This window comes from Hyaena hyaena, unplaced genomic scaffold (assembly GCF_003009895.1).
Source record: "Hyaena hyaena isolate Hyena2069 unplaced genomic scaffold, ASM300989v1 scaffold_496, whole genome shotgun sequence".
Classification (NCBI taxonomy): Eukaryota; Metazoa; Chordata; class Mammalia; order Carnivora; family Hyaenidae; genus Hyaena; species Hyaena hyaena.
The window spans coordinates 910893-936764 of record NW_024081127.1 but is presented as its reverse complement, the minus strand read 5'-3'; the positions used below and the strand labels follow the sequence as shown (position 1 = coordinate 936764).

The 25872-nt window shown below is 41.1% G+C and overlaps 1 protein-coding gene across 1 annotated transcript in view; it reads left to right on the top strand.

The window, feature by feature from the left end:
* NKAIN3 (sodium/potassium transporting ATPase interacting 3) overlaps positions 1–25559 on the top strand; it is a 268812-nt gene extending 243253 nt beyond the window's left edge. The window contains exons 6-7 of the mRNA XM_039254597.1: positions 22660–22729; positions 25529–25559. Coding sequence (XP_039110528.1) covers positions 22660–22729; positions 25529–25559 — 101 coding nt within the window. The remainder of the gene's footprint in view (positions 1–22659; positions 22730–25528) is intronic.
* Positions 25560–25872: the final 313 nt, after the last annotated feature.

Below are 25872 nucleotides of genomic sequence, written 5' to 3'. Positions count from 1 at the left end.
CAAAGAAAGAGCATTTCTCATTGAGTATACGTGGTGGTTAGTGCGCTGTTGCTGGGGCGGGGAGGATCTTCCTTCTTTTTCTTAAAAGTGGAAGATGAAATTCCTATGTGAGAATGTCCTCCCTATCAATTTAATTCTTACCTTCCTTCTTCCTTTATTTATTTTCACAACACCTATCTCCAAGAATTTACTAAAGAAGCTAAGGGGAGGGCAATTGAGTAGTTTGAATGTTAATCTCTCAGTTTCCCTTCATGGCTTTGTAATGTTTGCAGAAGCCTTAGAGAAGAAGAGTGACCCAAAGGTCAGGCGCCAGGGGAAGGAGAGAAAGCAGCGGAGGCCTGGACGGTCATCAGAATAGAAAACTGTCCATTGTTTTGTGAATCTTGCAATATATCTACATATGAGGTGGAGGGGCAGGAGAATTTGGTGAGTCCGAGACCGAGACTCAGGAATGATCCCATAGTCATGACCAACATTTCAAAGGAGTCAGAGCATTTGTCCAATAAGCCATCAAGAATCTACTGGTGCTCAGAGAGGATAAATTTCTTTTGGTAGCTAGCTGGTGAGTTGTATCTAACTAACCTCACCACAGTTTAGATTTCGAATCTGAAGCCGCTCCCCTAATTTGATGAGAAGACTGTTATATAGATACAAAATAACTAGCTAATCTTCCTACTCAAACAGATGATCTGTGAGGGTCAGGATTTTTATTTTATCCTCTGATTTAATCCCAGAGCCTAGAAAATGCTTTGCAGTAAAGAAATGATAGCTGATTTATATTGTTAAATTTTCTTGGCCTACCAACTCATTTTTTAAGATGGATTGCAAAATCCAAGATTCTCAAATGTGATGAAATGATACTAACTTATGTTTAGAATTTAGAATTAGTAGGATGCCTGATGCATTTACAAATACTTATGTTTGGCAAGTGATGGCCCTGCATCTCTTTAACAAAATTGGATGGATTTTTAGTAACTGTGAAGGTCAAGATCCAAGGAGATGGATTAAACCTCCACTATACCACATCAGCGTAAGAGCTTGAGTTCGTTGATTCCTGGACAAGATATCACAGAAGAAACAGGGACTTGGAAGGTAGATGGCCTCACAGAGTGAATTCAACTACAAAATCTGGCCAAGGGAACAGACTCACTATCAAAAAGTTGGGCCCAGCAGGGTGGTGACCTCAGCCAGCACTACACATGGGAAGGTCAAGTACGTGGAATAAGGTCCTAAGTACATGCTGTGGTTCAGAGAGAGAATTCCATTCCTTGGGTAGGTAATCAAGACCGTCTCCCTCTGTAATGACTCAGTAGTGAGAATCTTTTCACAGTGTATATATATATCAAGCCACCATGTTGAAACTTTAAATATATCAAAATTTTATTAGTCAACTATACCTCAAAAAAGTTGGAAAAAAAGAGTATCTCTCAAGAAAAATGTCATAAACACCCAAATACCCAAACCAGTGAATCAAGTAGAGATTCTTCACAGGGGTAAGATAGAGAAACCTTTTTACTGGAACCCGCTCCGCAGTCAGTACTAAACACATCATGAAGTAGAACCTAGACTGTTGCCTATTACACTAGATCAGGACTTTTGTAATTCAGCCTAACTGGGGACTAGCCACAGCCATATTTTCTAGTCTCTTCATCTCTACCACCTCTGTTTTCCTAAATCCACCAAACTCTTTCAGAGAGGCCTCCTCCCCCTATTGACTTACTGAGCTACACACATCCTGCAAATCTCAGCTTAACTATCTCTTCCCATATCTAGCCATTTCCCTCTCACACTCCCCAGCCTACATGAGGGCACCTGTGGTACATTGTTAGAAGCTTGCATTGCACGATATAACTCTCCTTTGGAAACATTTAACATAACGGGGATTTTTCAGGCATGATATCCCCAAGACATAGCCCATTTCCAGGCATAGTGGACACTCTAGACAACAGAGAATGAGTGAATGTTAAATGAATAACTGTATGAACAAATGGACTCAGAGGATGGTTGGGATTTCCATTAGCAAAGCTAGGGGAGAACGGGCATGAACGACCTCTCCTCACACAAGCTGAGAACTTGGACAAATCCTTCATGTTTTCCTCACCTCCCACATGCATTCCATCACCAAATGAGACATTGCCATCTACCTTCAAGTAACTAACAGCCCTCAAAAGGTTTTTGAACATTCTTCCCAAGGACACTTTCTTTCCTATGCTTCAGTGGACTCTAAGCACATCTCTGAATCTGTGTTCAACTCATTTCTTAATTAGCTGTGTTCCCCACTTGTAGCTGGGAATCATGGCTTACTTACCCTAGGATCCCAAGTTGTGGTTCAGCATCCGGATCCTTCACAGGAAGCCAGTGTATATGTGTCATGTACACAACCCCATATCTTTACGTTATCTTTCATACATCTTTCCTCACACCTTAGGAGAATTTAAATTTCCTATTCCCTGCACAATAGATAAAATCTAATTAATTCACAGTAAGGTATAAATGGTTCATGCATGTATATTCCCCGAAAATTTTCATTGGCTATGTGTCAGAAAGTTGACACCAGCCAGCAAAAAACCCCTACTGCCCCAGAAGGGGTTCTAATGTTCCATGTTTCCACTTGACACTGGATGTTAGAAATTAAATGAAGGCAGTCCCAGCTCTGATATCTAACACTGTTCCCGTCAACAACTCAAATCACCTCTTAGGGGATCCCAAAGGCACTCTGAGGTCTAACACTACAGCTCTATGGAAGATGCCTCCGGCTCTGGGGTTATCTCAACAACTCAAATCACCTCTTAGGGGATCCCAAAGGCACTCTGAGGTCTAACACTACAGCTCTATGGAAGATGCCTCTGGCTCTGGGGTTATCTCAAGGTGCAATCGAGTGCATCTCATTTTTTACATTCATTTACAAATAGTGAGTATCAGCAGCTGTTGAAAACGTCCTGATCTCTCTGCCTCAGATTAATGGTGGAGTGTGAAGCATCAGCCTCACCTCTTAAAGCAAGCCTACGGTGCAAATGCCTGTCTCGCTCGGGAAGGCACAATCACATCTCCCTACATGCCTGTTTCAGACAGGTCAGAGCCTCCATGTTCTCGCTGTTGCCCAGCAGCCTACTGTGTGGCGCATGCCCTTAAGTTGAGAAGGAAGAATGCAGGATCTGCCCTCCAGATGGCATGAATGGAAGATTAAGGCTTTGGGAACTAGATGTGATTATGAGGGAGCAGAGTAAGAAATTAAAAAAAAAAAAAAATCCACACCCTCATGGAACCCTAAATACCCAGTGAGAAAAAATGGGCTGTAAGGATTGTATGTGGGTCTGGTGCAGTGGTTTTATTCTGGATTATTAGTGGGAAAATTTAGGAGCCCAGGGGCAAGAACAACTGACTGCATTCTGATAGGGCTTTCTGTGTCTGCATTTTATTTTTATTTTTAAGTGTTTATTTATTGAGAGAGAGAGTAAGAGAGAGAGCGTGTGCACGTGTGTGAGTGAGACAGGGACATAGAGAGAGAGAATTCCAAGCTGGCTCCATGCTCTGCACAGAGCCCAATGCGGGGCTCCATCTCTGACCAAGAGATTGTGACCTGAGCCGAGGTCGGATGCTTAACAGACTGAGCCACCCAGGTGCTCCCCTGCGGCTCCATTCTAATTCTGAATCCAGTATCCATACCCAACGCCTTTCAGTGAGGGTACACTGATCCCTCCTCTCTCTACATCTGTCTTTTTTTTTTTTTTTAATTTCTAGGAGAGAGAGAGAGAGACAGCGCGAGCAGGGGAGGGTCAGAGAGAGAGGGAGTCACAGACCGAAACAGGCTCCAGGCTCCGAGCTGGCAGTCAGCACAGAGCCCGACGCGGGGCTCGAACCCACGAACCGCGAGATCATGACCTGAGCGAAAGTCGGACGCTTAACCCTGTCTTTTTTTTTTTTTTTAATGTTTTTATATTTGAGACAGAGAGAGACAGAGCATGAGAGGGGGAGGGGCGGAGAGACCGGGAGATGCAGAAGCGGAAGCAGACTCCGGGCTCTGAGCCGGAGCGGGGCTCCACGCGGGGCTCGAACCCACGAACGTGAGATCATGACCTGAGCGAAGTCGGGCGCTTGACCCCTGAGCCACCCAGGCGCCCCTCTCTACGTGCGTTAAGTCGCCCTGACATCACAGAGAAGAACGTGCCCGCATCCACCGGTCCTTGTGCGACTTCAGAGTGGCCCGGGAGCCGGGAGCCCTTGGGGCCGGCACCTTCTCCTGTCCCCCGCAAGCGGCGGCCCTCGAGCCCCCCACCGCTCAGGGAGGAGGGAGCGGAGCCCGGAGGCGACGCGATTCCCAGCCGCTTGAGGTCCCGGACACACGCCGCGGGCGCTAGGCCCGCACCCGGGGACGCGGCCGCTCAGCCCGGCGAGCCGGTCCTGGCGCGCCTTTGGCATCCAGACCGTGGGCGCTTCCCCAGGATTCTTTTCTCCCGGACAGGAGGCTCCGTTCGCTCCCACGGACGCCGGCCTTGCGGCATCAGCTCTCTTCCTTCCCTCTCTCTCTCTCTCCCCCTCCTCTCCCACCTAAAGGTCCCTTTTGTTAACTCCTTCCAATCCCGTTTCTTCCTCCCACTTGATCTTTTTCCTCGGCTTGTGAATAAAGTCACATCATTAAAATAAGAAACAAAAGAGCAGTTACCCCGACTCCCCACCCCTATAGGGCTAGCTTCCCCGTCCCTCGTGCCTCTTCCCTCCTTCTGACTTTCCTACAAGGCAGTCCAGACTTACAGCGATCAAGGCCTCACCCCCAGTCACTGTCAGACTGCGCTCCTGTCCCCCATGATTACTGAAAACGCTCACTCAGAGGCCAGCAGTGACCTCCTAACCGTCAAATTCACTTAGATCTCATCACGCGTCGTTATAATTAATGGGTTTGGTCGCTGTTGACTGCTCCCTCCACGAAAATTTTCTTCTGGCTTTCCTATCTCTTGAGTTTTGCCAGCCAATTCCATCTCTTGAACAGCACTTATTTTACCAATTAAAAATTATTTTGAATACCCTTATGCAAATTAAGCAGATTGCCGACACAGGTACCGGTAACGAGTTTTGAGTGAGCACTTGCCCTGGCTAGTTTTGAGGTAATGACTTCTCATTAAGTCCTTAAAACGTTAACTTGCCATCGCTAGTAAATGGCTTCTACTCCCACCGTTAACACTGAAGCGTTTTAAGGAAGATCAGACAATGAAACAGAAGCATTTTGAAGTAAGACCAAACAATAAAACAGATGTTTTTCCCTTTAGGTAACAGAATGGCACATAATATTCTCAAGAGCTATATTCGTGGATCAAATATTTAATGGAAATCTGATTTTATAATTCCTTTAAAGAAATGCCATACAAGTAACCAACAATAAAAAGTATATAAGGAGCACTCATCTTCACGTGCTTTTACTAAGCACTTTATTGACTAAGAAAAAAGTAATTTACTGTTCCTTCTGGGAGCAATATTTGGAACTGGAATCTAAGTGAGGTATTTGAGAGCATTCATATAACTTGGATGTCAGCATGAAAACAAAGTAGGGGAGAAGTGAAAGAATTTGTTTCTCCTTCTGAGTTGTATGAGGTGCAAAGTAAATTAATTCTAAATTATACCTTACCAGCCTTTTAATTTTGTCCACACTTTTTCTCATAGAAGGAAACAGGATCTCTCTCTTTCTCTCTCTTTCTCTTTCTGTGTCTCACACTCTTTCTGTCTCATTTGCTCTCTCTCTCTCTCTCTGTTTGATTACAAGAACACAAAATCTAGCTTACACTTAATGGTGTATCCAGAGAACAGCTTTCTTTGCCACATAGAGTTCAGTCAACTGCAAAGCTTCTAACATTTCCCAACCCTTACTCATTGAACAGCACCTTCACAAATTTTGTCCTCGCTATGGACAAGCATGTGCGAGAAACTGGCCGGCTACCCATTTGTTGGTTTTTCTCCTGGTATACAGCTGGACTGCATTTCCCAGCCTGCCCGGAGTTGGGGGTCCCATGAAACTGAATTCTAGATCACGGAAGGTGAACAGAAGAGGTATGCCCACTTCTAAGCCTGGATCCTAAACAACTTCTGCATGTGGCCCTCCGTGCTCTTCCCCTTTCCACCGATTAGGTACAGACAAGCACAGAAGCTTTGGAAGCCACATGTGTAAAACGCTGCAGCTACAGTGTTGAAGGCGCCTGAGTCACCAAGTCATTGGCTTGAGGAGCACTGAACAAGCAAATTGAGGACACGGTGGTAAGTGCCTCTGAGGCATGAGACGCTGAGAAGCACCCAAGACGGTGTGGTCAGGGAAGGGCTCCCAGAGGTGGAGACCCTGACGTAGAAACAGGCAAAGATTCTGCCCCCAAAGGGATGTAGACCAATTTGGGTGTTCCACAAAGTGCCTGGGAAGGTCTCCCGGAGGAGCTGGCACCGAAAGAGAAGACCTGAAGGATATGATAAAGGACACGGATAAGAAGGAACCTGCGAGGTGAGTGGCTAAGAGGAGAACATTTGTGGCAGAAGGAGTAGCAAGCGCATAGGCTGAAGAAACAAAGGCCTCTGACCGAAACAAAGGCCTTGACCTCAGGACAAGCTTCGTATTGGATGCTCTCGAAGGCAATAGGACTTCTCTGGCCTGCTGACTCTCAAAAGACTAGTGACTTAAAAGACAGATTGTACCAGGGACTTAGTTTTAAACTCTGTGTCGAGCGGGAAGGCTATGCGGAAATGATGGAAAGCATACCATTTTTTTTACATGTTGGGAGTAAAAATAACACACAGCTTGGACTTAAGTTTTGTTTTCTTTTCTTTTGTTCTATATTTGCCTCATTTTCTACTTAGTCACCTACATGTTTATTTGGAAAAGTAAATCTAGTGTGGGGTTTTTTTGTTATCTAAGGAGAGCAAGGTGTCATGCTGACAGTGTCTTCATTCTGAGACAACAAAGGTGCAAGAAAACAGGTGAAAGACAAAGTTTCTTTAGGATTTTGTCACTGTGCATTTTCTGATGTCCATGAAGGAAGATTTTCAGCAAGTTGTATTTCTATCAATTCAGGGTTTAAAATCACTGTGCTATTTATTAAACTGACAACATTTTTTAAACATTTTTTATGTTTATTTATTTCGGACAGAGAGAGACAGACAACATGAGCAGGGGAGGGGCAGAGAGAGAGGGAGACACAGAATCTGAAGCAGGCTCCAGGCTCTGAGCTGTCAGCACAGAGCCCGATGCGGGGCTCAAACTCACCAACTTGAGATCATGATCTGAGCCAAAGTTGGACGCTTAACCAACTGAGCTACCCAGGCACCCCCTTTTGTTTTTTTTAAAAATTTTTAATGTTTATTTATTTTTGAGAGACAGGGAGGGGGGGAGGAGCAGAGAGAGAGGGAGACATAGAATCCAAAGCAAACTTTAGACTCTGAGCTGTCAGCACAGAGCCCAACAGGGGGCTCGAACCTACAGACCGTGAGATCATGACCTAAGCCAAAGTCAGACACTTCATGGACTGAGCCACTGAGACGCCTAAAGGGACAACATTTTTAAAACCTGCTTTTTCTTAAGCTCTGAAGGCTACATAGAACTTTCACCATTCCATTTATAAATCTATTAAACTTTAATGACCTTTTGGGGGAATTATTTTTATTTATTTTTAGAGTGATAATATACACATAATATAAAATTAACCACTTGAACGTATTTAAGTGTACAATTAAGTGGCATTAAAAACATTCACAATGTTGTACTAACATCACCAATATCAGTTTCCAGAACTTTTCAGCCTATCAAGAGGAGCTCTGTCCCCGTAAATAATAAGTCTTCATCTCCCTCTCCCCTGAGTCTCTGAGAACCTCTATTCTGCCTTTATGTATTTACCTATTTACTTTCTCTCTCTGTGTGTTTACCTAATCTAGGTACCTCATATACATAGAATCTTACAGTGTTTGTCTTTTTGTGTCTGACTTTTTTCATTTACCATAATGTTTTCAAGGTCTATCCGTATTGTAACATGTATTGGAATTTCATTTTCGCGTAAGACTAAATAATATTCCACTGGACTTCAATTACTATTTGATCTACTTAAGTTTAGTAATCTAAAGTCCTTTAGATGATTTGTTCCATTTATAATTTAAACTAAAGTCCTTTACATATTTAACCTGCATTCAAGAATCCATTGTAATTATCATTCTTTTTTGTAATTATCATTCTTTTGAAGTCCTTCAGGTAGGCATCCTGACAAACAAAGCACTCGCTAGTTTTTAAACTATTGCAGCAAATCTAATAAATCTAATAAAATAAGCTTATGCATATATTGACTCTCAAATTTTCTTAAATATCACACAAATTTAATAGTTTTCCTATGTCTTGCAATCTAAAATCACAAGTGTCAAATTAATTACCCAATTCAAAATTTAAATTGGTTCCACAGGGCGATTTCGCCCGACCTAACATGATCTTTCTGGTCATGCTCAGGATCAAAGACTGTATGTACCAATAAACACCAGCTATCCAATGATTACAATATTCTAACCTAAATTTCATCGAAGTGTTTTAAAACCTTAGAATTAGCTTCTTTTGCTCTCTCTAGTCAATTCCTAGTATTGGAAATGCATTTCTCCAATAAATAAGTATCTCAAACAATTTGAATTGGCTACATGCTGATAGACTTTCAGCTGCCAAGTAGGACCTAAATTCAACTAATGGATTTATGGGGCTTTTTCTCAATCGTTGGTAGAACAAGAGGAGATCTCATTCATACCATTTAAATATGATTAGTTTAACAGCCCACAACACTAGGACTCATGGCATTAGATTTCAGTAGACTTTCAGAAGACTTTACTCCTATTAAGGATTTCTCTTTGATTGACTTTAGATTCACAAATTCTTTAAACATTTTAATGTCTTTCCATGTGACTCAAGAGACACTCCATGTACTTCTCCAACTATATCACCTGATAGAATTCTGTGTTCATTTTATAGTCTAGGTAGGTTGCCAATCCTTGTAGAAATTTAAATATTTTTATTGGATTCTACAATTCTCTCATATCTCTTCCTGTGCCAAGGTCACTGACCTGACAAGATGCAAATGTACTTATAGTCCAGATTCAGCATATTATTGTTTAATTTTAAGGCTTAAATAAGGTAAAATAGCTAATTCTTTATTGATTGATTCATTCAAGAAACAGTTATTGAAAGGCTTCTGTGTGTTAGGCCACAAGAATACATAGATGAATAAGACTTGGTTCCTTCCGTAAGAGATTTTATGGTCCAATAAGTGAGCCAGACATGTAAATAATTACAGAAGAGTCAAGTGCAGATAACGATCTGTATACAGTGAAGCACACACAGTTAGCAAAGACTAACTGTGTGTCAGGACACCAAGCATGGCTCAGAGCATGTGAACATGGTCTTATACGAAGAATATTATATCACCAGGAAGGGCACAAAGAAAATGCATTTTAAATACTGGGAAAAACATGTCAAAAAAGCTTGGGACGACCATGGAATATTCAAGAAGACCTGGGAAAAGACTGAATTTCTCAAGAAGTGTTAAGTGATTGGGTATGTTCAGTTCACCAAGTGAATGGTGGGGTCAGCTTTGAGGGACCTTGGATTCTGTCTTATTTAGTATTTTCTATTTTCTATTTTGGCACTCATAAAGAAAGCTAACATTTATAAGGCTCTCTATAGCAAATAAATTACTTTTCTCCCAGCAAGAAATGACTGGCCCAGAGGCTAGCTGCTCCAAGCTGCGCAGATGCGTACACAAGCGCGCTTGCACACACACACACACACACACACACATGCACACGCACCCAGAGAATGAGAGAATAGATATCTTGTCACATCAGTACCGACACAGGTCACACCAGTTGGGATGCTCTGATGGATAATGTGAGTCAATAAATGGATTTAATCTTGGGAAGAATATGATCAGATTCCATTTTCTTTGAACAGTAATTCAGAGAAGGAGAAAGGGATTTATAAATGAGATCTCAGAAGAAATGGCATTGTTTTGGATAGAGACCGTCTTAGGACAAAGAGAACCAAAAGTAATAATAGAAGCCATTAAAAATAATAATATTCAAGGAGAAATGTCCAAAATTGAAGACACAGACAATAAAAAAGAATTCTAGATGGACATCAAAGTCCATAGGTATTTGTGACTCGATTGGCTAGATTTTTTTTAAAAATTTTAGCATTTATTTCTGAGAGACAAAGAGACAGGGCACAAGTGGGGAAGGGGCAGAGAGAGAGGGAGACACAGAATCAGAAACAGGCTCCTGAGCTCCAAGCTGTCAGCACAGAGCCCGATGTGGGGCTCGAACTCAGGAACCACGAGATCATGACCTGAGCAGAAGTCGGTCGCTTAACCGACTGAGCCAGCCAGGTGCCCCTTGATTAGCTATATTTAACGGAGAATGATATATATAGACTGGGGGAAAAAACTGGATAACTAAGAAAAAAATTAATTACCTGGGAAAAAGTTATAACTGTTGAGACAAATTCTTCTAACTGTTTTTAGTCCTTACATTTTTTAGCATTAGTTTTCCTCTCAGCCATTCCATTCTGCTTTATTGACCCCAAGGAGATTTTAGAAGTTCATTATTCCATTATTAAAATATTATCTACTCCTAGAAAATTTTCAAGTGGGAAACAACTGTCAGCACTGATTATGGGAACATCTGATTCAGGAGATCTGGACCCAGGAGAGCGACAGAAGCTGGAAAGGCAGGCAAATAAAAATAAAAGGGGAGAGTGTTTACAGGATTCTTTTTCATCTTGTTTTCCCTACAGTAAAATGTTCCTCTGAACGAGCCCAGCAGTATAGGGACACGGAGGCCTTCAGCCACCAGTGATTCTGAACAGATAGTATTTGAAAAATCACAAAAACGTTGAAAGGGCCTTCAGGAGAGCCAGACTGTGGTTGAGAACAGTGAGTAGCCAGTCTGTCCAGTTACGGAACTACTGATGAAGATTAATTAAAGGGGTGATAGTAATCTCTGATAGCAACACAGAGCACAATCTGTGTGGCTTTGAAAGAGCTGAGTAACTTTAAAAAGAATAGAAAATGTGCTATTAAAGATGAAATCTAAAGTAAGAAAGAAAAAAATGATCTACTTTCTTCCAAAATATGGGAAAAACAAAACCATAAAAAGTGTGTGTGTGTGTGTTTGTGTGTGTGTGTGTGTATGTGTGTGTGTGTTGAGGAGGTAGGATAGTGGAAGCAGATACAGGCATCTTTACAAAGATGATACAACTCTTGCAACTCAGAGCGAGGAGAGAAGCTGCAGTAGTAGATGATTATTATCAAAGCCCGTGGGGACACTTCCACCAAGTTCCCTTACAGAAGATGCAAAGATAAAATACTAAAGGTGGTCCTTGGGATTCTTGCAGAATAACTAGACAGGCATATCGCTGCATCCAAAGGAATAATCCAGAAACCAAGAGGAAAAGTCACTTCGTGCATTTTGCATTTTGTAGATGTATTATCTACAAAGAATCCCACGGAGTGATTTGAAATACCAAGAAAAAAAGAGAGATCTTCCCTCAGGGGTGTGCTGCTGTGGGGGAAAAGAGTAGAGAATAAAAGCAATACCAGTCAAAAGCCAAACAAATGGTGACGGAGATGGTCACGTGTGCACTGGGTGGGTCCTGTGCGCAGATCCACACTCCTGGACCACTCACTTGTCACCACCGCTGGAGACAGGGAGAGCTATGCTCCCATGGCAGTTAACTCCACAAATTCTACTTCCACTGAGCATTATTTCCTTTCTTACACCACATCTTTATACGAGGAAGCTTAACTTTTCCAGAATTAAAAAAAGATGCTCATAGCAGATGAAACCTCAGACTTGAAAGTATGGCAGACCAACCAATTTTCCCTCCTCCAAAGTAGCCACTCTTTCCAAATAAGAGAAAATCAAGCTAAACCCAAAATCCAATGCAAGTTCCTCAAGGAGAGACATTCTTCTGGAGAACAGGGGAAAGAGAAGGTTGGAATTCTCACAAATCATTGTTATCTAAGCTACACAAAGCTTTTGGAATATCAGAAATCAATAGTTGGTGGGAATGTATCATGAGAATAAGATAAATGTGCAAATGATATCTGTGACAACCTACCGTTAGCTGCATGATTTCTGCATGCCAGCCCTCCGTGCCCATTATCTCGTCAAGGGCAACCACACTGAGGTGGTCATTTGTTCTTATTTTATAGATGAAGGTACCGAGAATTTTCTCAACTCACTACTAACCTGTAAGAAGCAGAACTTACGCTTGACCTAGATATTCCAAGTGCCAAAGTCCATGTGCTTTCCAGCATGCAAGTGTGCTTCTCTTTCCAACAAGGATAACAACTAAATTCTTCATAATTAGGTGAAGAAAGAGACATTGCTCACTCACTAGATTAAAACCGGAACATTCATATTTAAATATTGAGGGAGAATATAAATTACTTACACACTGTGGAGGAAAAAAATGGGCTAGCCTATTAAAATTTGAGTGGATACAGGGAGTCATATATAATGTAACACACCCCGTGATCTTGCTCCAAATCAATTGTCTTCTTTTATTTAGCACAGGACACTCAACATGCAAAACTTACCATTAGAACAACAGAATTTCAAGATGCAATTCAAATACCACAGAATTGTGAAAACACGGGTCTTCTCTACCTCACGCCCAAAATGATGTGACAAAAATGGGACTTTCCTTATTGTCGCAAAACAAAACCTCGCATTTCTTCCTCTTGGTAGGCCCATCCAAGAAAACTCAGCCATTTCCGTGATTTCTCAGACACATCAGATAGGAGCTCGGGCAGGGCTGTCCTCCCAGCACTGACTGTGAGGTCAAGGTTGCTGTGAGGGGTAGGGCTGGGCATCCACTGACTGTGCAGTGATCCCAGTGTGTCAATCAGGTCTCGCTCTGGGCTGTCAGCCACGGTGGAGCCTGGGATTCTAGATCAACTTCCTGAGCACAATAACTTCTGCTTTCCTATGTCTTCCATATCTCACAGGGAAGTCTCTGGTAGCTAAGCCAAACTCAGAACCATAGAGAGAGGGGAATTCAGGAAATTGCAGCTTAGATAAATTGACATGTTACAAATCACAACAATAATAAAACTGAGGCATTACTCTTCTGAAGTCTCTCATGGAGTCTAAATACCATTTAATACCATAATCATCCATTTAAAAAGTACCTAAATGAACTTTAATTAACTGTCGGAATTTTAAATTGTTCCAGTGCCTTTTAGAACGTGTACTTCCATTCCACCTGACTCACTGAATTCTGTCCCAGTGTAATATGTCTATTCATAACTGTTTTTCTTATTCTATCATACATCCATATGATGAAAATTTATTTATAGATTAAAATTTTATTTTAAACGGATGCTATCTTTTGAGGAATAATGGTTCTTAATTTCTATAGTCCAGTTATCAATCTTAAACCCCAAATTAGGACATTTCATGGTGTGTCCTTCTTTATCAAACCATCTTGAGTCTCTGCCTTTGCACAAACATTTTAGAATCAGCATCTTCATTAAACTGCTGAAAGTTTTGTTGAATTCTCTTTAATCTGTAGATTAATTGATCCACAGATTAAATGATGTCTTTATAGCATTGAGTTTTACAAGCCATGAATGTTTTCTATTTTTCCATTTGCTTGAGACACCTTTAATTTTTTCAATACGTTTTGTTGCATTCAGTGTGAAGGACTTGAAGATTGTTTTAGATTTATTCCTATAAATAAAAATTTAATTTTTTCCAGATTTTAAGTGTCAAAGTTTGTCTTTGGATGAGGTTTTACTTACAGTGATTAGCTACCAACCATTGAACAAATATAAATGTAATCATTAATATATTCATCAATATGTATAATACATTTGCATTTGCTCAGTAATGTTGATACCCAATAATTGCAACTATAACCCTATCCAAAGGCAAACTTAAACATAAAATGAAACATTTAATGGAAGAGTACCTCTTAATGAAATGAACAGAGTGGGGTTTTTTTCAAGTAGCTCATGTATTCGTGGGTGAATATTAGTTACTGCTAGGATGAGATAGACTCCCTCAAGCACTTTCAATATTTGGTGCTACTCTTGTAATTATAGAAACCTTCTTTATAGAAAAAAAAATATGAGAATGGAAGGAATTTAATTACAGCAAAGTCACTCAATTCTTTCAATTCCTTCCTTCCCCAAATATTTTTCAAGGCATTATCTTCTACCAGGCACTGTTTTAGGTACTGAGGATATCACAGTGAACAAAATCAGACAAGATCAGACCAAAATTCTTATCCCATAAACCTTAAAATGTGGTGAGGGAGTCAGAAAACAAATGAGACTTTTTTAAATTAAAACATAATATAGCACGGTAAATAGTGATAAGCACAGCAGAGAAAATAAAGCAGGGAGGAAGGAAGGTGGAGAGGAGTGGAATTAATGGGAAAGTGCCTGAAGTATATGTTAAAAAGTCCTCAGTGACCTAGTATCAAAACTTACTGTGAAAGTACTAAAATTTATTACGAAATTTCTTTGAAAGCAAAACCTTAGAACCATTGCCATTAGTCGCAATCACCCCATCATCAAGTGAAGTTAAAACTGCCGTTTTGCTTAGTGACCGGGGTGTCACTCCAGGGTAGTGCACCAAGACCGGTACTGATAAATACCTTTCATTGAAAGTGGAAAGAAGACAATTATGCAGGAGGCGGAGGGAACCACGAAAACCAGAATGGCCGCAGGTGCTTTCTCGGGACATGTACGTTTCGGAATGACGGCTCTTGGAATGAGAAACTACACACCGTGTGCGAAGTCCGTACATCTGTCCAAGGCCCGCGTCCTCCAGCTGAAGACTGCTGGTCTTTACTGCTCCCCATCCCCCCCCCCAGACAAGGAGGGGCTGGAAGTGACATGGAGTTGCTTCCTGGCTCCCCAGACTACCTCCCCCAACCCCCCCCCCCAATGGCTCCCAGTGTTTTCCGGATCAAGCTGCCAGCAGGACAATGACCTCAGTCAGTTCTCCTGTCAATACCTGAGACAGAGGGGGCAAGACAGGTGAGAAGAGTCTATTCTCATGGCTATTTCCAGGCAGGAAGAGGTAAAAAAAATGGGGAAAAACTCCCATCTGGACAGCACCACCTCTCGGACCAGGACTCTGCTCTCCCGGCCCGGAACTGACTTACCCTTGAGCTTCTCAGTGGTCTCCACACGCTTCCCTTTTTGAGATAAGTGTGCTTTCTGAAAGGTATCGAGACATTTTAACCTTCCTGCACCATGAAGAGAACAACAATGGAGAGTTACCAAGCTTGCATTTGGGTGTCATCTGTCTGCTTGAAGAGCTCTCAAGGTTCGTAAAGCTATTTGGGGCAGGCAGCACAGCCCCAGCCATCCCCTCTGGGCACCAACAGTGTTATGGGCACCGCCCAGTGCACTGTGCCCAGCACACCCTTCCCCGCGCCCCTGCAGAATGGCCGTGTGAGCAGCCCGAGCGGGGCCTGCCCTTGGGCCCAGCACAGGCGCTCTCGGCAAGCTCGGGCTTCCCAGACAGGAGATGACAGCGGATCAGCAGCGCTGCAAAGTGGCTCATTCCCTCGGAGCACGGGCAGAATTCAGTTGCCAGCTGCCTCCGAAATAGCCAGTCTCTCCTGAAGGCCCTCATTATCTGGGGGTGCTGCAAAATCTCCTCGGTGGGAACTCAGCTGGCATCAAGTCTCTACCCCGGCTTTGCTCTTATGAATTCATGTCACAGAACAAGACACCACAGTGCAATCGTCCCAAATCTTCGAGTTCTTTAAGGCCTTAAATGCATTCTTAAGATATTATTGTTGTCAACTTGTAAAATCAATGCTTATTAGAAGAGTCCGGCACCTAAGTAGCAAGAACAATGATAGACCAGGAAGCAAGCTCAGAATAAATATGTTAATTGGTCCTCATCTTCCCGAGTCTTCATTTCTCTGAGCTAAAGGCCATATAACAGGGGCTGCGTGTTTCTCAATGCAGTGACAAGGCAGCATGCCCCTTGGCTGGCTCAGAAACAGAGCACCTACATTCTGGTAATTACTGGATGAATATCGTTCAATGTTTTTTAATATTTATTTGTTTATTTTGAGAGAGAGACAGAGAGCTTGAGTGGAGAAGGGACAGAGAGAGACACACAGAACCCAAAGCAGGCTCCAAGCTCTGAGCTGTCGAAGACAGAGCCAACGCAGGGATCAAACCCACGAACCGTGAGATCATGACCTGAGCCGGAGTCGGACGCTTAACCGACTGAGCCACCCAGGCGCCCACTTGGTGCACATAGTTAAACCCGGGACATAAAAGATAGCCTGAGCTCTCATTGGAAATGGCGTCGCCTTAGGTGTGTATTTATATAAATGTGCTACTTTAGGTGCATCAAGGTAATCAGGTTTGCAGTGTCAGAGTGAGGAATTGAGTCAGGAGCCCTGAGTTATCTACCGGAAACTTCATTTATGACAGAAATTTTCCTGTCGTCAAATAGAAAACTTGCAATTGATTGTGTACCTGTTCCAAGTGGAAAACAACTCTGTAGGCGTACAGTACGATGTCGCTTGAAATCTAGAGTAGCTCTGTAACTCCTTCAGGTCAGCCAGAACCCTCATCAGGGTCTGGGATGGCTCAAGGAACCACAAAGATCTTTGGTTACAAGTAACATGATTTCTTCCAAGAAGGTGTCTGGCTGTGCTGATGGAAGTTGGCACAGGAAGCATGTTTGGAAGGGCTACAAACAATGGAGTTTCCTGGCTGCAGCCTCTCCCTGTGGCATCGTTTATAGTAACACCTCAGCTTCCGAGAATGGGTGAGAAAGCTGGCTTTTCTGGACAGCTGCGGCTAATACTTACTTGTGTTGAGTTTTTGTACTACATTTCAGGACTTTAATTACACAGAATCGAGAATTCAACCTAATTGCCCTTCAGGTCACCCAGCAAGCGGTTCCCCCAACACCCACCGCCTTGTCTCCCCGTGCGACCTCTGTCTTTCCCCAATCTTCCATGGCCATTTTTCTGCCGAAGATCCCTGTAGAGTGCTCTCACCAGAATAACTACAGATTTCATGGATGTTTCCTTTCGAATCCTCTTTTCCTCATTCTTCGGAAAGTCTATCTATGCCTTTTTTGTTCCTTCTCATGTTTTGTTGAAATTCACCTTATTTCTCTTGGAGAAATTCTTCCATTAGCCATCTTCTTACATCTCTCCCATTAAAGTGAATTTTGGAATGCATAGTTGCTTTACTTTCTGAATCATATGACTCCCTTACTGAGAACTTAAAAGCTGAAGGTCTTTCCTACTAAATTGTTTTCAAGTCTTTTGTTAGGTCATCTTTTTAAAAAATGTCTTCATTTCTTTTAAAAGCATTTGACATCATTAGAGGAAAAAAATAAGCTTTTAGAATCCATAGACTTGGGGCACCTGAGTGGCTCAGTTGGTTAAGCGTCCAACTTCGGCTCACAGTCTCACGCTGCTTGTGGGTTCAAGGCCACACCAGGCTCTGTGCTGACAGCTCAGAGCCGGAAGCCTGCTTCAGATTCTTTTCTCCTTCTCTCTATGCCCCTCCTCCCCTCAAAAATAAATAAACATTAAAATAAATTTTTCCAAAGAATCTATACACTCACCTTCAATTTATGCTCCGATTTACTCCTTTACTTGACCTATCTTCCCACTTTGGCAAATGGCAAGTGTCGGTATACCCATAAAAAACGAATATTTTATATAGGAACCTCAACATCTCGTGGACGTGTAGGCTTCTGTTGCCGAAAAGCCGTACTGTTGCATTTTCTCCACAAAGGATTCCTGATGTTTTCAGTTTCTTACTTACGTACTTTTCAATGATTCTTCCTTAATTGTTCCTTTTTTTTTTCCTTTTTTTGGTACTCTTATCTAGTTATGGAAGCTTGATAATTTGAATTTTACCAATATGTAATATTTAAGTTGAGAGATTAGAAAAATTTACCTCACACTGGAATTCTGATATGCAGAGAAAGGGTCCCCTGGGATGACCGTGTGTCCTAGTGTGGCTGAAACAGCCCCGTTTACACACATCGTTCTGTCATCCTGTCTGGGTTAGGCTTTGTCCCTGATTTTTTGCTTTCAAATGAAATATTATCATGAGCAACTGTATTAGGCTATCTAGGATGGATGAACTGATAGTACCTTAAGCGTCTGCCATAATCTCCTCAAGATGTGTGAAATGCAAGACCGATGAGTAGAATTCTATTAATATATGGTTCAGTGTATAAGAAAACCAATGCCTCCACCACCCCCCCATCTTCTCCCCAAACCTTCAAAGATACATTGTAACTAGGGCCTTTCTTTCAAGGACAGCCTACAGATCAATCAATGATTAAGAAGGTAGGTGCTTGGGGCGCCTGGGTGGCTCAGTCGGTTAAGCGTCCGACTTTCGCTTGGGTCATGATCTCGCGGTTCGTGGGTTCGAGCCCCGCGTCGGGCTCTGTGCTGACTGCCAGCTCAGAGCCTGGAGCCTGTTTNAACTAGAATCAGCCCCATGGGCAGATCTAGATTTATACCATAATCCTATTTATCCACGGAACAGGCACAAACAAAATCTGTAGCGATTTGCACATGGAGGGGGGATGGAATAGACTGGAAGGATACACTACTGCCAAGCCAGTAGCATTGCTAACATGTGCCTAATAATATAGCCTCTCGTGGGGGCGCCTGGGTGGCTTAGTCAGTTAAACGTCCGACTTTCGCTTAGGTCATGATCTCACGGTTCGTGGTTTCGAGCCCCGCGTCGGGCTCTGTGCTGACTGCCAGCTCAGAGCCTGGAGCCTGTTTCAGTCTGTGCCTCCCTCTCTCTCTGACCCTCCCCTGCTCACGCTGTCTCTCTCTCTCTCTCCTAGAAATAAATAATAAAAAAAAAAAACATTAAAAAAAATAAAAGAAGGTAGGTGCTTGTGCAAGAGTAGCAGAGACAGCTAATTCCTTTCAGGGCCGGTGGAGGTGGGAAAGTGCTGGAAGCACCAGCCCACAGATGCTGGAGAGGCTCCGTTGAGGGCACCCAGAAGTTGAGGTGATGGGCCGTCTCCAGTGGCAGAAGAAGAATTTCCCAAGGAGCCAAAATACCAACATATTATCAGTTCCTCAGATGCTTTCAGCAGAAAACCAATTAATTTGTTTTCAAATATGGTTTAATTTTTTAAATTCAGTTCATAGAATTAAAATAAAGCTTTTAAATATTCATTCTGTCTAAGCTAAAATGTATGATGTTACTTTAAATGGTATGGTAATTCAGTTAAGTAAATATTAAGGATAAAATTATTTTTTTATGATCATCATACAAATGTTGGTGGAGCACAATGTTGCGGGTTTTTTTTAAAGCATACTATTTTTATTAAATTAAGAAATTTGTGAAGCAGAAAGGTATTTGCGATTCAGGTGCACAGGTGATTTGCAATTGCCTCCCAATGAAGTTACAGTGATTTACCAATGAAAATACTCTAGTTTTCAAAATTTACATGTATACATAGATGTATATAGGATACATAATACATATAAGATATAAGATATATGTTATATACGTATACATACACATATTAGGGCAAATAAGCTAGAGTATTTTTTCACCATTCGGATATTATGAATCATGCCGTTATAAATATTTGTGTACACACATTTGTGTGGACATATATTTTCATGTATGTACCTAGGAGTAAAGTTACTGGGTCATATGCTAACTCTGTTTAACATTTTAGGAACTAACTCTTTTACAAAGTGGCTGTACCATTTTATATCCTGCCCAGCAGTGTATGAGGGTTCTGATTTCTCTACATCCTCACCAACATTTGTTATTATTTAATGTTTTTATTCCAAGCATCTTAGTGGGTATAACGTAGTATGTCATTGTGATTTTGATTTGCATTTACCTGAAAACATTTTGCTAATGAGGATGATGTTGAAGACAAACAAATCTTCAGAATGATGGCACACATTTTCTGCCTTTGCTTCTCCCCATCCATCAGAGTTAGGAACATCTCATGCTTTAAAGAAATATTTTGTAAATCAATCTAATTTTCCTATAGTAGCTGTGGCATTTTTATAAATGAGGCTTCTACATTTTAGTTGCACTGCATTCAAGATCAGTTGAAAAATTTTAATTGAATCATTCAACAAATGAAGCACCCCAAAAATCATCCTTTGAAGCTTTAGTAAACGGCAGAATTGAAAGCTTATAAGAAGGAGAACACTGAAATTTATGCTCATCAAAGGAAGAGAAATGGGCAAATTAAATAATGAGAGCTCGAATGTTATGCAAGATTCCGTTTTTCAATTTTATAATTTTCTCTTGAAATAAGTAGACTTGAGAAAAGACTCTTTTGACAAAGTGTCTATTTTTAATTGAGGAAATTTATATTCTGCACCAGAATGAAAAGAAGCTGATTTGTGAGAGGGCCTAAAAATTATGCAGCATTTATATGTGATTTTAAAAGATCATAAATAGATGTAATTCATATTTTATTGTCTTACAAAATGTTTGGCAAAGATACACTAAATGGAGGTAAAATAACAGTATCTGGGAAAGTATTGGGGCTAAATCACATTACGCATGGCCAGTCTTTGGCAAACGTGCTTGGAGATTACCAACACCTTATATGGAGAATATTTCCACAGTTAAAAATACTATGATTTACAGAGTTGATTAAGGTATCAATAATTTCAACTTTACTAACAATAAAAAAAGTTTTGAATAAAACTGTAAATAAATGTATGACAATAATAAAACCATATTGAAAAAATATATGTATATTATATGTATATTCTGGTGATCTGGTCTGTTAGAGACAGAAATGACTAAGGGACAGAGTCATGGCAGTATCTGAATTATACCAAAAGTAATGATTTTGTGAATGTGACATTTTAATATGCAAATGATCAATATAAAAAGTTTTCTTTTTATTTTGCTTTAAAGCATACAGATATATGCTCTTTATTTTTATGAAAAATATAATTTTTCCATTGAATCCTTTTTGTCACAACTGTACATATTTATAATTTTATTTTTAACATGCTCTTTAACTTTGAAAAGCGCCTTATAAATCATATCGTCATTCAACTTTTAATCAGTGTGATTTTCCTTCTAATTTCCAACCCATTGGTCAGCAAGATGAAAGAGTGGATATTTGATTCAGTATCTAATCTGATAACAACGTAGTCCAATCTGACCATTTAAATAGTCCCCAGGCACTGCCTACACTTCCTGGGAAAATCTTTTTGGTGTTCCAGACGGACTCCTCTTTCACTGTTTCTTCCCCTAACATGGTGTCCAGGCAATTTATACGACCTGCTAGGAAAAGGATGGGCTTCAGGCTCCTCTCGTCTCCGTGGGGACTACCTTGGACCAATGGTAATTACATTGGCCCTTGCCACCTGGTTGTTGTGTGCCCCCCAGGACCCAAAGTTCATGTATACGCAGTGAAGCTTTGACTGACCCAGCCTTACCTCAGCTTCTTCAATGGAGGTAAAAGGATACAGCAAGTCGGAGACTGACAAGGGAGGCTAGAGCTAGAGCAGGTCAAGGCTTCAGTAGATCTTCTAGGCTAAGTCATCCATCTTGAAATCACAGGTCACAGACATAGATGTCTGTCTTGTGCTGAGGATATGATATATAATTCTCATACACGTGCACTCGCCGAGAGTTCAGCGTTCCTAAATGCCTACGTACCTGTTCATGTAAGAGTGCTGCAATCAAACCTAAGCTGGATGTAAAGTAATTAATATATTTTTTAATTTTTTTAAATGTTTATTTATTTTTGGGAGAGAGAGAGTGTGTGTGTGTGAGCAGGAGGGGAGGGGAGAAGCAGAGAGAGAAGGAGACACAGAATCTGAAGGAGGTTCCAGGCTCTGAGCTGTCAGCACAGAGCCAGACGCGGGGCTCGAACTCACTGACCGTGAGATCATGACCTGAGACGAAGTCAGACGCTTAACCAACTGAGCCATGCAGGTGCCCCAAATGTAATTAATATTTTAATAGACTACCCAAAAAGGGGGAAGAAGAAGATTAGGCATGGACTTTAGGATTGGAAAAAAAAAAGTCAGAAACTGTCATCAAAACAGAAAGAAATTGAACAAATGTCACCAAGAATGGTGATTCTAGACAGACTGTGAGGCGAGTACCATGCTACCAAGGAGAGATGAAACCTTTGCAAAAAGCAGATGCCTATTTGTCAAAGACGGCTTGAGGACAAAAGGCATAAGCATAGATTATGTGACTTTGCAAAGGTCTTTCTAATGATGCAATAAATATTCTTAAGAAAAAAATTGGATTCTGGCAACAAGACAAGAGGTATATCTTTTGATACATAGGGGGAAAGGGCATCTCTGTATGCCTAAGGACAAACGCATTATTTAAAATCTAATGTTATTTAATGTTACTTCATTTTTCACTAAAGTCAATAACAGCTTTGATTTTCCAGTCCTTAAGAACCCAAGCTCTTTCTGTGTTTCTTAGAATTTCCCTATTTTTTGGCCATTGATATTATTTTTAGCAGTCTTTTATATTAAATACATATTTTTCCATTTGTGGTAGACAGATTTTTTTGGTTAATGTTATTTTTATGTGTTCTACTTTAAACACCTAGTATTATGTGTGTTTTTATTTACACATTTATTCACATTGGGCTGTGTTGTATTTTCAGTTGATTTCATAGGTGGACTTGATGCACACTCCTATTACCAGGATCATGTTGAGTTAAAGCCTGTTAACCTGTAAGTAAAGGTGTGATGAGGTGGAAAATATTAATCCTTCTAACTTGGTCAAAACTAACCAAATCTGAAATAATTTGGACCTGCTACTACTAATCATTGGTTTAATTTTCCACTCATACTTAAAACACACCTTTGACATGTAACCCAACATCCTCATTACTGTTATTCATTCCAAAAAGAATTTGAAATAGGTAACATGGTTTATGTTTCCAAAATGGTATTTTTATTCTGTTTTTCTTATTAGAGGTTGATAGCTAAATTGGGAAAAAAAAAGATAATGTAGTCTACAGAAGAGCAACTAGGTATGTATTTGGGGACCACATAACAGAGGAAAAGGGGGGGAAAGATTGGGTTCAAAACCAGGCTCTATGTGCGTGGTCTCGGGGGCCTTCCTTGACCTTCTGAGACTTCATTCTCCCACCTGTAATATGCTTTCAGAGGCAGAGAAAGGAGGATGGAAATGGGATAAGGTATGGAAAGTATATGTAAAGTTGCCTATGATCGTGCCTAGTACTCAAATATTTGACATTCTCCCTAGAGGACGTGGAAAGAAGTCAACAGTACAACCCAAAGCACCTTAAACTGGACACATTTCAGTTGAGTATAAGGAAGGTTTCATGGTCACCTCGTTGATAAAATACTAGAAAACAAGAAAATAGATACAGTGACTCCATTCCTAGGAAACTCTAAGTAGCAAATAGACAACTGTATAAAATAATAGTTACCATGTGCCAAGCACTTGGCATGTATTGCCTCACTTTATCGTCATGGAAATACTGTAATGGACTCACTAATAGTCCCACATCATGAAAAGAGAAGCAGACGTACAGAGGTTAGTCCCACTAGTAGTAAGGAGTGGAGTTGGGATCATTCCTGAATAAGCTATCACCATGCCTGGTATTGTGGACTTGGTCAGATGACCTTCTATTCTTTCAGCCCAATGTTCTTCCATTCCATGGTGATAAAGGTAATTGTGTACAACAGCCACTGGGTGTAAGAGACAAACATGAACGCCTTCCTCTTCTGTGTCTTTGCCACAGTGGTTTGTATCTACAATCCCCCACCCCCAGCCCTGCGAAGCCTGCACTGACTCCCTGCTTCTCCAGGTTGAATTAATTTTATTCTGGTAGAATGATCTAAAGGAAACATAGCTCACAAGCTAAACAAATCAGCACTGTGCTTGTCACATGATAGATGCTTAAATAAATGTTGGTTTCTTAAAGCAAATCCAATTTGGAAAATCATTCACCTTATATAACACTCTGGGATGAAGCAGTTGCCACCTCATTACTCATGCTACTGAGCGCTCGTAAATGATGTGCTCCAAAAGTTGATATTTGTAGACCTGGGGAACTTGGCTGGGATTGTGACAATAACAGAGATGATCACTGCATTGGAAGTGAGAAGAGAAAGGAAACAATGCCTAGCAGTGGCTGGGAGAGACTAATATACATTTGATATGTAATAAAGAAGGTGATGAATGATTTCTTTCATCTCCACTGTGAAAAAAAAAAGAACTCAGCAGAGAAATCGCAATATGAAAAATGTTGGTCAGATGTAAGAAAGATCTTTCTATTAAGGAAGGTTATTAAACGTGCAATTGATTAAGGTTGGTAATGGAATCTCCTTTCTTGAATGGCATGGGCATCCGTGTATTTCACAGTGTCTCTGGCATGACCGAAAGGCAAGTGACTGCCATCTATGCTCCCTGAAGTCTCTCCCATCTCTGTGAATCAAGAACACATAAAATGTACCTGTGAGATTACCTGAAAGGCTTTGATCAACTCCGCTGCCTCCTCAAAAGGTTTTCTCAACTACACTGTTCACTCATGAACTCTCACACCTTTTTAGCTGAATGTAGCATAAACTACAGGCTGCAGAAAGCAATAGAACAAGCTTCTGCTTTGACAGATTATGCATATTACTGTCAGACGAATACGGAGAGCCTTTCAACCATGAAGGGAGCAGGGATCTGAAAGATCAAGCTATGTCTGAATTAAAATCATTCTGCATGAACAATTTAAAAGGTCAGCATGTGTGCTCCCCACAGGTATGTAAATATTGCAGTTTATCCAGTTGGCATTAGTCAGCCTGCTTGATTTCTTTTAATAAGGCCATTATGTTGGATTTTGTTGTGGTAGGCTCGGTGATGTCATATCTACCCACGAACAGGTTGGAAAAAAGCCAGTCTTCCGTGTAAGTTGTTAGAGAGGGGAGAGAATGCTGGTTTTTAACTTTCATGAAGTCTCTTGAATCTCCATGGAGTACTAAGGCAGGTTTTCTGAGGAAGCCACTTCATTAAGGGAATCAGGAGATTCCTGAACATATTCCCTGGTACATGTACGTAAAAGGGTGGCTTTCAACTCTAGAAGGGCAGTTTAGAAGCAGACAAACCATTCACAGGGAACACTGCCTGTTTGTACAGGAAGCCTTGATTCTCGTGTTTGTCGTTGCTCATAATCATAAAATGTACCTTTCCTCTGCCCACAGTCAAATTGTGCATGAATGTGTGTGTTGGGGACGATGTAATTTTACATATGGAGTTGGTCTTCCATGCTTTGTCTCCTTTTTAAAGAATGACACCAAGCTTTATTTACAACTCTTTATTTATTACTTATAGTATGTGTCCACAGTCCCTGTGCTAGATACCAGAAATGGAAAGATTAGCAACACTTGAGCATTGACCTCCAGCAGCCAATGATCTAGGAGAGGAGACCTACATAGATAGACCTAAGTAGAGGCAAAACAATGTCCCCGAGTTAATTTTTTTGCAGAAGAATGGTTACTTCTCACTTGCAGGGCAGGAGATCAACCGGGAGATAATTCCTGAGCTGACTTAGGAAAGACGACGATGCGACATTCATCAAAAGCAGAAGAGAATGACTGTTCCTTCCTTGTATGGAGGCTAATTTGCTTGGCCATTCTACAGAGGACGAAGTTGAAATTTAAGACTACCCAATCTTGTGTTTGCTATAGTTGTCACCTAAACGGAGCAAGCCTATGAGGAAGCAGATGTTTAAGTAGAGCAGCAACATTGATAACCAGGAGTGCCCCCAGACCCTCCACAGTCACTGCTCCGCCATCTAAACAATGTCACTCTTTATACCGAAAGCTATGGAGATGCCAGCCATAAAAAACAATGA